General features: G+C 52.0%; 2 protein-coding genes across 2 annotated transcripts; one reads left to right on the top strand and one right to left on the bottom strand.

Moving 5' to 3' along the window:
* Positions 1–2,744: 2,744 nt before the first annotated feature.
* On the bottom strand, positions 2,745–7,695 carry phV17 (extracellular matrix glycoprotein pherophorin-V17; the record flags this gene model as incomplete). The annotated part of the gene is made up of 8 exons (XM_002958809.1): positions 2,745–2,805; positions 3,206–3,308; positions 4,473–4,577; positions 4,822–4,921; positions 5,334–5,463; positions 6,120–6,475; positions 7,166–7,355; positions 7,619–7,695. The coding sequence occupies 8 exons, from the start codon at positions 7,693–7,695 to the stop codon at positions 2,745–2,747; spliced, it is 1,122 nt and encodes a 373-aa protein (XP_002958855.1).
* A 4,262-nt stretch (positions 7,696–11,957) lies between these two features.
* VOLCADRAFT_108350 (uncharacterized protein) lies at positions 11,958–13,130 on the top strand (the record flags this gene model as incomplete). Its single annotated transcript, XM_002958792.1, has 3 exons — positions 11,958–12,091; positions 12,210–12,277; positions 12,447–13,130. 3 exons carry the CDS (start codon positions 11,958–11,960, stop codon positions 13,046–13,048), a joined length of 804 nt encoding a protein of 267 aa, XP_002958838.1. The 3' UTR covers positions 13,049–13,130.
* Positions 13,131–13,263: the final 133 nt, after the last annotated feature.

The raw sequence follows: 13,263 nt of genomic DNA on the forward strand, positions 1-13,263 counted from the left end.
CACCAAAAAAAACATAGACACACAAACCCACACACACACTGAGGAGGAGGAGTTGCTTAACAGTTTACGGTAGCGCGTTACGTTTGCGGTAACAGGTTACGGTAGCGCGGCGCTCTGCAAGTTGCGTCGATACGTTTGGCGAGACGTAGTTTTCCTGTAATTCCACTTGCCGCTATTGACATTTCTTCCATGATGATAGAAATCTGAGGGCTCCTGGATATGCTAACAGCAAAATGCCCAGTCGACGGATGGGGCGCTCCGATCCTCGCGCCCACCCTTGCGCCCGCCAAATCAATGTTCCGTGCTCGCCTTAATCTAATACATTCGCTCTTACCTGCCCCCGTAGTTCAAGAGAAATGCATCAGTCTATGTGATTTCAATAATGCTTGCTACATCTGCTTGAAAAAGGTTGGAAACCCATGCATCACCAAAAAAACAAGTAAAGCACGAGACGACAAAACGCCTGGGCGTGCGAAAGCTAAATGATTTATTCCAGCAAAATTAAATAAACAGCGTAAATTCAGACATTGGTAAATTGTCGGGTGGGATCCTGCTAAACAGTACGTACCAAGTTTGTCCCGTTACACTGTTTACCAATCGCGCACTGTTATCAATAGGGCAATTACTTTTTATTCTTAGCATTCGGAGCGGTATATTCTCTTCCTAGGCGGAAGGGCGGCGGCACACGCATGCCGCTGGGACAAGCAGCTTGCCGAAGCATTGTTTGCCGTAATACAGCGGACCCACCGTTAGCTATAGCCCTACCGGGACATGCGATTTGCGGGATATATTGCGTTCCTGTTAGGAAGATGCCAGAGCGCAAGCCAGGCGTACCGGCGTACATGGCCGTCCGCACGCACATTGATACCCGTGTTCGCCTCAGGTGCAGTGCAATGCAGTGCACGGCCAGCTGGCCCGCTGGCTCTACTCTTCGTGAGTCTGGAGCCCACTGTAACAACCACACACACACACACACACACACACACACAAACACACACAGACACACAGACACACACACAGACACACACACAGACACATAGACACACAGACACACACAGACACACACAGACACACACAGACACACACAGACACACACAGACACACACAGACACACACAGACACACACAGACACACACAGACACACACAGACACACACAGACACACACAGACACACACACAAACACACAAACACACACAGACACAAGTTCCCGCATGCACACATCACCCCGCTTTCCCTGGTCCCCAGAAACGATGGGGCCAGACCCGAAACTGAACCCTGGATAACAAAGCACTTGGGGAATGACTTGGTCATGGACGGGTTTTCCTGTCATGGAGTCGGTCATGTATGTGGTCAGGGATCCGGTCATAATTTGTCACTCAGTCATAGACCCACCCGGTCATGGAACAGTTCATAATAGCTTGTGTAAGCCAAGTGCGGGATATGACCGGTGGGGTCATAGAATGTCTGCGATTCATGATGTCAATATATCAAAAAGTGGATCCCAATATGACCCCAGCCACTGGCAGTCATGGCTGCACGTTATGACTCCAAGTGGTCATAACGTCGGTCATAATCCCGCCATAAATATCTATGATATGCGGAACATGACCAGGTCATGTTGGGCATGTTATTCTATGACTCATGCAATGTGGGCCATGATGACCGCCCCGACGCATGTTTTGCATTCATTCCATGAGTCAGTCCTTTTTTGAGAGAAAAAGTCGTGATATAACAATGCCCTACATGGTATCGATGGTCTTAGTACTTGGACTCAATTATTTTTAGTACCAGTAAGCCGATCTAATTGCGTTGTAATGTAATGTAATGTAATGTAATGTAATGTAATGTAATGTAATGTAATGTAATGTAATTGCGTTGTGGAAAGGCTTGGGAAAAGTAGTGTGTCCAGCACGGCCACGGGTGCGAGAACTGCTTGGAGATGGCGTCATGGTTGCACATGTACGACAATAACGGGTGATTGCAGATAGAGAAACGCGAATACTGTCATCGCGATGGCTCTTTGCGGTATTCGATAACTATGTGTAGCTGTACATGGAGCTGCGCTGCCTTTGGATACGGCATTGGGTGATGATACGGCATTATTCCATGATTATGATGCGGCCGCAGTCTTTTTGGCAAAGGACGCCTTCACTAATCATCATTACATCAGCCTCTTATAAAAAATTGCAGCTTCATCAAACTCCTCACGCCTCCGCCGGATTGGTTTGCCACACAGCTTTCTGAGATAATTGTTGTCCAACGCGTGACATATACAACGACCCCTCTTAGAAACGCCGGTGCGCCTCCACCACTACTGGCACGGACCAGTTTCACTTCCACCTCCGTCCTTTTGTTTAGATCCTCAGAACGATATCTGATTCCAAATCCAAACGAGACCCCAAGTCTGTCAATACCTTGCTTCAAATATATCTCCCGAGCGAGCGAGGTAGAGCAGGGTAGAGCACGCCATCCTACGGACCAGTTGCACCACTGCGCCATAAATATTTTTAAGGCACGCCACATGTAATCCACAAAGGTTCCGCTGAATGCAATCCCCAGCCCTATCGGCCCTATACATCACGCCGTAGCAAAACGATTGCAAGTCACACTTCCGATTGGAGTCACGTGGCGCATACCGCCGCCGCCGCCGCACAGCAGCAGCAGCAGCAGCTTGTAGTAACTTGCAGTGCTCTACACACGCGTACGACGGCAATTCGCCGTTGAATTCGCAACCGTTCAGCCCTTAAACCGGAACCGTGTACATCGGGCAGCACGCCTTGTTCTCGTTGAAGAGGAACAGGTAGCTGCGGAGGATGGAAAGATGAGACGGGGTTAAAAATGGCGACGGGTTCAAGCTGTTATAAGCTGCGGAAGAGAGTAGGTGCGGTGAAGCTGGGATAATCCTGCACACATGGGCTAGGATGCACGGGCTAAGCAGGCAGGCATGGTAGGGTAGCTGAGAGCTAGGTGGTGAATCTCGCGCTGGGTTACGTTGGGCATGCACATATGGGGTGAGGACCCGTGCGCGCACACACGCAGCGAGGGCAAGGCCGTGATCGACTGAGATGCGCCCCTTGGGATGTTCAACTCTTTTGGCTTTAGGGTTTTACTCGATTCCAGCTGGCGAAGCATCCTGCGCTGTAGCTGCCTGCTGCCCCCTGACCGCTGGTTGCTGCGACACGCCGTTGAGACGCGACAACTCACCACCTGTCCTCGATGCAGAAGTCCGACAGTTTAGCTGGGTTCTTGAGCTCCACGCAGACCTTGGAGTTGGCGGCCTGAGCCCTTGTCCAGTTGATCGGGGTGACTGTGGTGCATCAGGTACATCACGGAGGCATGTGTTGAGGGTGCGGGGGGGGGGGGTTGAGAGTGTAAGATCAGTCAAAAAGAGCACTCGCGGGGGATGCCAATGGGAGCTGATCCCTTCTTACAGAGAGATTATGGGTTTATCCCCTCTGACCTTTGCACCTCCGTCTGTCCCGCCACTGTTCGCCTAGGGATTTGACCTCCGCCTGTTCCCTTCGTGGAATCCTCCGCCGCAGTGTTTTTTCAAGTAATATATTCCTTTTAAGGAATAAAGAGGCCATTTTGGCCTTTGGAAATAAGGAACAAATTGAGGCCGATCCGTACATTTTCATTCCTCCAGCCAAAAACGTCCATTGCTGCCAGATTGCTCCGTAGTGTGCAGAACTTAGTATTATCGATCATAGAATAGATATGAGGGGCCGTAAGAAGGTCAAGCCCGTGAGTCAACGCGGCATAGCAGAATGTATGACCGGTCCTTACATAGCCAAACACGCAAAAGGCAACGACTTGAACGCCGAACAAACACCAAAACAGCAAGATAAGCCCGAAATTTTTCCTGATAAAGGCGTTTGGGACGGCGGTGCTGTTGTCGGTAATGCATCGGCAATGGTGTTGCTGCCAGCGGCGACCGATGACACGGGCGCCATTACCCCTGCCTTCCATGGCGGTTGTGATCAGCATAAGCGCAAGCTGTCACCCAACCAGCTCGACAACAACGAATGCGGCGAGGCGCCCAACCCGAGCGCTCGCAGTGCCAAGCGGGCTCAGACACAGCGCATCCGCAAGGGCATGAGCGACGGTGCATGGCGGGACTTTTTGTTCACAAACAGTGCCAGAACTATCTATGCATGTGCATGAAGAGTGCGCACATGAACGAAAACGCGCCAACGCAGTGCGTGCCTCTTGGTCTATGAGGGGAGTTGTAACTTATCGGGGGGGTCTGGGGGGGGCTACGCCCCCCCCAGCGCCCCACTCTTAAGGAATGTATTACGGCGACGCTAGCAACTTTGTTACTTAGGTCGGAATAAATTGAGACCCCCCCTAAATGAAAAAAAAATCACTGTCCGCCGTCCTCCCCTCCCCAGCTAGAGCGTATGTTACAGCTATACAGTAATGCAAATCTCCCTTAACTTCCCAAGGCCGACGCAACACGGCGCATGCTTACACTTCAAGACGTTGCTGTTGGCGCCGCCCCAGGAGGCCGAGATGGTCTTGGAGGTGCTGCCGGTGACCAGTCGCAGGCTCTTAACGGCGCTGCTCATGGCCTGGTCTGCAAGTGGGAAAGAGCGGTTTACGGAACCAGGGAGGCGGACGGCATTCCACGATTCAATACATGCTCACGAAGCATACACGACAGCCTCCCATCGGCCCTTTCCTTTGCAAGCTCTGTGCTAGTCCGTATGTGCCCCCACCGTTAAGCAGGTAAGCGAGTACGCACATATTCATGCAAAAAGTGTAAGGAAGCAGGTGTATGCTTTAGAGAAGCCGAAATAAACAAACGTCCAGGGACTTACTCGCGTACAGCTCGATCTTGTGCAGCACGTCAACTGGGCCGCAGCCACCCTGCAGGGAGGGGGATGTTGCGGCGCCGTGGGCATATGTCTGGATGCCTGGCTGCGTGTACGGATGTAGTTCGTGTGGGGGAGGTGTGTGCGACTGTGGGAAATTTTCACGTGCCCATCTGGCGAGATAGATAAAGCGAGACATTTTCAGCCGTGTCTGGGAAATACTGCGAGGGGGGTTTTGCACCATTTGCTCTTTATCCGCTTTTACGAAACCGATGAAGGCAGGGAGGGGGCTTGGTGTTATTTGTGGCTAGCCTGACATGGGATGTACGACGGGTATGGTAGATATTAACGACCCAAACGACTCAACCCTGGCACGTGTCATATTCAAATACGTGGGGCTGGTGCCCAAGTGGCGGTTCGAGACACATGGGAGCGAAGGTCCGAGCTGCGTGGGCAATCTGGCCAGCATGATTTGATTGATGCTCATCGGACTCATTCCTATGCTTAGTAGCACTCACCGCCGCGGCGTCGAAGGTGGAGGTAGTGGTGATCGGCAGGCAGTACACGGTGGTTCCCGTAGTGGTGGGGGTAGCAGTGGCGGCGCCGCTGCCAACAGTGAATGGCGTGGTGCCTGCCATGTATTCGCACCTGCAACACATCGTGACCACCGTATGTGGGGTGGAGGGGTGCGGGGGAAAGATTACGTTCACAGGTCGACAAGAGTGTCGCATTCCAATGTTTGCCGCCGAGAGAACCGGATTTCTGGAGACTTATTCCATGCAATGTTTGGTGATGCACACGCACACACGCAAACGCACACACGCACACACGCACACGCACACGACCGAAATACTTCCAGCAGCCACAGAAAAACGAATGCAGAGCCCGGACACACACAGCGGGCCGTCATGCTTCCGCCGGCACAGATATGTTGTTGTTGTTGTTGTTGTTACATGGTCGTGGGTGCGTTCCCCGTACCTGCAAACCACCCTAGTACGAGCCGAGGGCTCAAGGGCTGCCAAATCGCCTATAAGCACCATCCTACCTCGCACTTCCAACGGAACAAGTGATGAAGTATACTAACGACCAAAGGGGACGATAGAGTTGCGGTGGGACCATATGCGTTCCAGCATCCTTGCCAGGCGTTCAGGTTCCCACTTCATAGCGTCCTTCATATGCTCGAAGCGTGGAAAGCCCATATCAGATCAGATATATACACGGCTTGCATGCGGACTTAAGCTCAAATCAAAGGGCACTGAAACAGCACTTGTAAAGCCCCGGTTCGTTTCCCAGGCAGGACTCACGTGCAGTTAATGGGCGGCTTGATCGGGGTTGGCTGGGACGGCTGGCCAATGGCGCAGCACTTGAACTTTGAGTCGTACAGGGCAGTCTCGCAGGTGCCTGGAGCACCGCCGGCCGGTAGCTTGCAGAGCTGCTCCAGGGAGAGGCAGCCCTTGCCAGCGGCGTTAGGGCCCAGGCTCACGCAAATCTCGGCGCCATCGGCGTTGGACATCTTGAGGCCCAGGTTCGGAATGCGCAGGATGACGCCAGCCGGCTCGTTGGGGGCCTTGTCGAGGGATGGCTGGGTGGGGGTTGGCTTGCCGTTGAGGGTAGAGCTCAGCTTGGCACCGGCGACCTTGCAGCTAGGGTCCACATTCAGCTGCGAGAGGAGGAAGGAGGAACCCCAGTAAATTCAGTAGGCTTTGATACCACTTATTGTTGGGCAGCTGCTGGGCGACCCGTCCACAGTTAGGTGTCTAAGTGAATTCTGTTGTGTAGGCATGGACGCAGCTGCATGTGCCCCCTGATTTGTGTACCAAGATATTTAGTACCCGAAATACTCTCACGGATATTACCCAGGATGTCGGTCGCGGGTGGTTACCAGGGACTCCAACGGCTCCATTCTAACGGTCCTTATCCAAATAAAAAAAGCCTTATGGGATTTTGATGTAACTAAATTTGGGTCCGGTAGGCGGCCAGCAAACAGACAGGCGGGATTGAGTCGCGAACTGCAGAACTACGTTCGCAGGACTGCTCACTGCTGGCCATGGAACGAAAGTCCGTTACACAGAACAGGACGCGATCTCAGTCAGGTATGGAGTTCTGTACTCGGGGGGTAGGTGCGTGTGAACCCGCACAAGGGCTTTAGGCGGCTCTTGCTGATTCGCTGTCGATAGGGGGCCCGGATAGCGCCCCACTGGGTACCTAGCGCCATTAAAAAAGACTTGTAATATCTCGCTTACGCTTACGGCGCGGAAATGAAGCTCGTTCGCAACTTCGCCCCGGAATCCACGTCATAGGCATGTCCATGTGCACCGACAGTCCGGCGACGAAGGGGTGGATCACTCACCTCGAACTTGTAAAGGTCAGCCGAGCAGCAGGTGCCGGCGCAGTTGGGGGGAATGTTGACAGCGATCTTAAAACAGTAGGTGTTGTTGGGCCGCTCGGTGACCTGGGGAACGACGGAGTAGATCGCCGGCTGCTGCGCGCACACCGTGTTGTATGGCCACGGCATCATTTGGGCGCCAGCATGGGCGGCCCTGCAAAACACAACAAAACGACAAAAATAACAGGAAAGGGCAGATTTCTTGGGACGTTGAAGGATATTGTTGTTGGTTGTGGCTGGCCCTGACTGGCTGTCGACGGTAGAGACATTATATGCATTCGCAGCACGAACAGAGTTGCACCAGGCTCGAAACGAGTTTTGTCGCAAAAACGTAAAAGCAATTCAGAAGCTACCACGTGAATTAAGAATGCAGATCCACGCAACAGAAGCAAAAGCCGAAGGGAACTAGCAACTTACAGGCCCGCGGCCAACACTACGCAGAAAATGTTGATGAGCTTCATCTTGTAAAGATCAACGCTGCAGAGCTGAAGCATCTGAGGTAAAAGGCTGCTCGTCGCCTCTTTGTAGAACCGCTAAGGGCGTGTCGTGTCGTACATGTCATACGGCGGGCGGCGGGCATTACTCATCGCGGCAGCTTTCGGAGAACGGCAGCGAAGCCGCACAAGGTAGCGAACCAGGGATGCAAGCTGAGGTGGCCGCGGCCGCAAAAGCTAAGGGCATAAAAACTGGTTGCATTTGAAGCACATTGTAGGACGAAGCACGCCGGAATCAGAAAAGACAGGGGGATGAATTGGACAAAGGTCGATCATACTAGCAACGCTTATAAAAGTACGGCGGAAACGATGTTCCACCTAAATGACGACTGACGACAAGAACTCATGGGACGTATACATGTACAGTGCCGGCCCTTCGCCGTAGGTACGTGCTTCGTTTTCGATGGGTTTTCGCGCAACGGCAGTGAGCTGAAGCGCTGAAGACGGAAGAACGAAGTTATCCAACATATGTCGTTTGATTTATGAGCATAATTATTTTCTCTCCCTGAAGGGCCCGATTGTGGGGCAGAGCCGACAAAGTGTCGGGCCATTTGCTGGCAACCACACACCTTTCGGTCATTACCATGCTTTAGCAAGGTGAAACTTCACCCATTAACTTCATCCTAGCAACTGATACTCACGCCCAGCCACATTGAAAGCCTGACAAGTATGGGAAATGAGGAGTCGAGCGTCTAAGCACTTTCATAGAAGAAGGTAGCAAGGTCTGGGAAGTGTGCAGAGTGACCTTTTTGTAAGCCGTGCTCATCGACACTATCAGTAAGAACATCAAAAGGGTAATCCTATGCAGCTGTTAAACACTCTTTTATCTTAAAAAAAACTGAAGTAGCGCTGTCAGAGCCACTGTGCTGAAAACTGACTCGATTAGGTCAGCTTCGGTTGCTGGCACATACAACTTAAATTCTTAAATTGTGTGTAATAATTGAAAGTAATATTGTTTTTTTGTTTCAAGGTATATTATAAGGTAGAATCATAGCGAGTCGCCCATAGCAAGAGGAGCGAACGTAGCTCCCCTAGCAGCAGTACCTGCTCCGGAGACAGACGTAAGTGACTTATTATGGGCACAATCTTCATAAAAGCAGGCACCACATAGGCCTTGGATCAGCCCTTCGGAACATGAACGTTACGTATCTTTCGCGGTCGAAGACGTATTCCGACACCAACGTCAGTTGTTTGACTAGAAACCAGCTACGCGAATTCATATTCAGATCTCTCATCATAACAGTAATTTTTAACTTAAGCCGTGAGTCGGAGCCTGTGGGAAGCCCCGATACAACATTGCGACGGGCGCATTTAGAGTGAAGCCTATACGGATTCGCCGTACGGGTATAAATCTGTGTTGGTGCTCCGTCCTATCAAATAATAATATATATTTTGGTGTTATCCTCACTAACCATCGCTCTCATACCCTGCATATTCCCCGTAATCCAATCATTCGTTTTGTCACCTAGTTTGGCTGCAAATTCGGCAACAATATCGTCCGATGGCTATCTTCGCCTTGTCTTTCATTTCCGGCTCCTCGGCCCATACCCTGACTTGCGCAGATCGACGAGGATACACCCCAGCCCATGCATGTGCTTTTGTACGACCTTGCACCTTGCAAAACCTTGCCTTTCCCTTGCTTTCTGAGCGGCAGCTTGCTTTCCTAGGTGGCTTACGTAACTTCTACGATACGGCGGAACTATGGAGTGCTTTGCGCGGCTTGCTGTGTGCTGCTGGGACAGCAGCAGCAAGGATGACTGCAGTCCATGCCTTCAAGTCCCCTTTTATTTACCCTGCAAGGAAGTGCAAGACGACTGGGACACACTCCAAGCTGCATGGACTTTTACGTCACATAAGGCTTGCCCACCCTATAATGCTATTCGTGCGAAAGAGGGATTCGGTAATCAACAGAGCATGTTGGAGGCCATGAAATGGGATCCAGCACGTCTTGCATGGGAGCATGTTGTTGTGGTTGTTACAGTGGGCTCCAGACTCACGAAGAGTAGCGCAAGCGCGCCAGCTGGCCGTGCACTGCGCTACAGACTAACATACAAACTAGACTCCCGCCCAGATGAGACAACGCAAGGATGTTGGAGCATATGTGGGCTCACCGCAACTCAGTTATCCCCATTGGACGCTAGTCTGGGCTGATGTGCGGCGTTTCCTTTTCCCCGTGGCTTTTAGGGGTTTGGGTATTTGCCCTTGGGCCTTCGGCTCGTATGGGTAGTTTTACAGGTATGGGGTCACTCAACCCCCAACCATGTAACACAAACATATGGGGCTTATGGGGCTTTTACCTAAGGGGACGACATCGGTGAGAACCCCGTCCTGATCAATTGCCACAGACGCAATAACAGCTTCATCCATCATTCACTTCTTAGACCCGATAACGTTTTTTTGTGCCAGCTTTGTGCGAACTTAGCTTACGCTTACCAGATTTTAGCAAAATTAGGTATGGACGATCATACCTATATACTCATCTCTCAGCAAGACCCCACGGTGCAAATTTTATTATTATGCCCCTAGAAAACGTAAGTAGAAAACGGTAAGTAGGTAACTCTCATTTTTTCTGAGAGGTCATCGATGTTGTATCTGCACCCAAATACTCTATTGGCCACAGAAGGCCTTACAAGGTACCCCCGCGCGACGGTGCAGACGGCGCCAAGCAACCGGGGACATTGGTCCCCATGGCCCACTCCTCTATGCTGACAGCCTATTGTAGTAGCTGGTACACAGTACGGCTATACAAATACGCGTGTAGCGCGACCACCAGCATCTCGAGAGGCCTTTTCAGCGGCCAGCTACTACACCTATACACATGGCCCACAAATGAGGGGCCCCAGTTCAAGACCACAACGGGGGAGTTAGCAAATCATGAGCAACCCTGTTACGAGCCACAAATTACAGGAGCCACCACCTTCGGGACAGCCCCAGTCTCTCGGAGGAGATGGGGGCCTTATGTACTGTGTGTGTGTGTGTGTGTGTGTGTGTGTGTGTGTGTGTGTGTGTGTGTGTGTGTGTGTGTGTGTGTGTGTGTGTGTGTGTGTGTGTGTGTGTGTGTGTGTGTGTGTGTGTGTGTGTGTGTGTGTGTGTGTGTGTGTGTGTGTGTGTGTGTGTGTGTGTGTGTGTGTGTGTGTGTGTGTGTGTGTGTGTGTGTGTGTGTGTGTGTGTGTGTGTGTGTGTGTGTGTGTGTGTGTGTGTGTGTGTATAGAAAAGGAAACACCCCAAGCGCCCAAAGGGGATAACTGAGTTGTGGTGAGCCCACATACGTTCCAACATCCTCGCCAGACGTACTGGTTCCCATTGCATGGCCTCCAACCTGCTCTGTTGATGATCGAATCCCTCTTCCGCACAGATACCATTATAGGGTGGGCATTCCAATAACACAATGTTTTTCATCCTATTAGTACCACAACAGCGGCAAAACCGCTGCTCCCTGGGGACATTGTACTTGCACCTTCGTGCTCTGTTCTGTGCTCCTGTCTCCCTTAACCGTATTCTCGTGGCTCTGCCGAATATGGCGTGCTTGCTGACCGTGCTTTAAATGATTGAGATAGGAAGCGGGGAAGCCAGCTGCCAAGGGCCCTACACTGCAGACCGCGTATCTCCGTCGCATCTCAGTCTAATTTGCCATAAACGAAACTGCATAAACGAAGCTGAATTAGCTTACGATGTGCTAAACGAGCATGTGTAACGGCTGCAGCTCCCGAAAAGGGCAGCCCCATCCAGTGCTTATACTTCGCCATTTGCACTCCCGGTTGCTTCCCATCTGATGGGTACTCCTCTGGCAAGACAGTCAGACGCGCATGGTCCTAGCCGCTCATCAAGCGCTCCCTTAGTGCCGTTATCACCGCTCCTTCGCGGAGAGGTCTATTCAACAACCAGTCAACATGCTCCTTTACCCCCACGACTTCTTGCGGTATTCCGCTCCAAATATTGCACTCCAAGAAGGAAAACAGTCGTAACATCGAGGTTCCCCAACCCTCCCATTCCGGGTTGGTCAAAGCATCGGTTATCTCCTGCCGTAAAACTGCATGAGCAAGGGACCCCACTTGCTTTTGAAGCTTCATAGAAAACGGTAGCTTTCTCAAATACGCCGTCGACGTCGTAAAGTGGAATCAGAAGTGAAGCACCAGCAGCTACAATTGGACGTTGCGCGTTGCGCGGCTCAATCCGGCTTTTGGGGGCCGGATTGAGCACAGGATGCACAGGATGATCCAGACTGCGGCTTTGCAGAGGTTGATAGGTAACCTAAAACCTTAATGATTACTTTACACAAGGGTAGGTTTGAGATTCAAGTTACACGATCTCTGTTCACCACGATCCTTTACTTTAAAGTCACGCAAACAAAGTCCACCTGTAGACGCAGTCGCGACAAGCTGCGACAAGCTAGAGGGTAGGACAAACTGTCGGGCAGAGCAATTCTTTTGACTGCCCCGGTCGCACAATTCCCGTGCTTCCCTAATTCGACACCCTGAACACGCTAATTCTGACTGTCCGAATGTCCCTGCCAGGCCAATTCGACACCCTGTCAGCCTAATTCTGACTGTCGGAATGTCCCGCCAGGCTAATTCGTATCCCTGTCAGGCTAATTCTGACTGTCGGAATGTCCCTGCCAGGCCAATTCTTATCCCTGTCAGGCCAATTCAAGGGCCTGTCCCGGCAATTCAACTTGTCCCAGGTGTCAATTTAAACCCTTCTACCGAGCAATCTAGACCAATTGCAGGGTCTGCCCCCAAACCCCTGTATAGGCGAGTTCAAAACAAACTGGTCAGAGCTTGGCGGTATAGACCCATATGCATGCTGCATCAGCGGCGGCATCAGGGGGTGGTTCATCGGTGCTAAGACTGGCAACATCGAGAATATTATCAACCACGTCAAAACACGCCAGCACATGATGGCGTGCAAGCAAGAGACACAGCGGCTCACCCAGCAGGGTGGCCTTGTCGCGCGGCCCATGCCACCACCTGGAGTGCGAGACGTCAGCTGTGCCTGGCCACCTGACATGCGCATGCATCTATATGGCATGTCGGACGAGGCGGCAGAGGAGGAGTATCAGCGCCTCTACAGCCAGTTTCAGCACAGGCGCACACGTCGGCGAGAGCAGCAGCCCAATGCCGTAGACAGTGGGCGCCGCATCTTACCGCGCACTTCACCCACTCCTGCACCTGGAGCGCGCACCGTTGGTCCCAACATGGATCCGGAGGCACAGCGCATCGTCAGCCCCGACGTGGCGACATGGATATCAGCGATAGCGAGTCTGGTGAGGGAGTCCATATGGTTCGAAGCGGAGGGGGTGGGAATGTGCGCCTGTTTCTCTCCAGTGAGAGTCCGGAGTGGTTCACCCCACTGAGTATCATAAAGCTGGTGCGCGAGGTGTTCACTCCTGGCAGGATCGACCTGGACCCATGCTTGTCCGCGGCTGCTAACACACGTGTTGGGGCGACAGTGTATTACGATATGGAATCCGATGGTCTGTTGGAGTGCAACGCGTGGATGGGCAATGTGTTTGTCAACCCGCCTTTTGGGGTGCAGGGTGGTGCAAGCTATCAGAGCCTGTTTTTCCAG

The sequence above is a fragment of the Volvox carteri genome, assembly GCF_000143455.1.
Source record: "Volvox carteri f. nagariensis unplaced genomic scaffold VOLCAscaffold_107, whole genome shotgun sequence".
Classification (NCBI taxonomy): Eukaryota; Viridiplantae; Chlorophyta; class Chlorophyceae; order Chlamydomonadales; family Volvocaceae; genus Volvox; species Volvox carteri.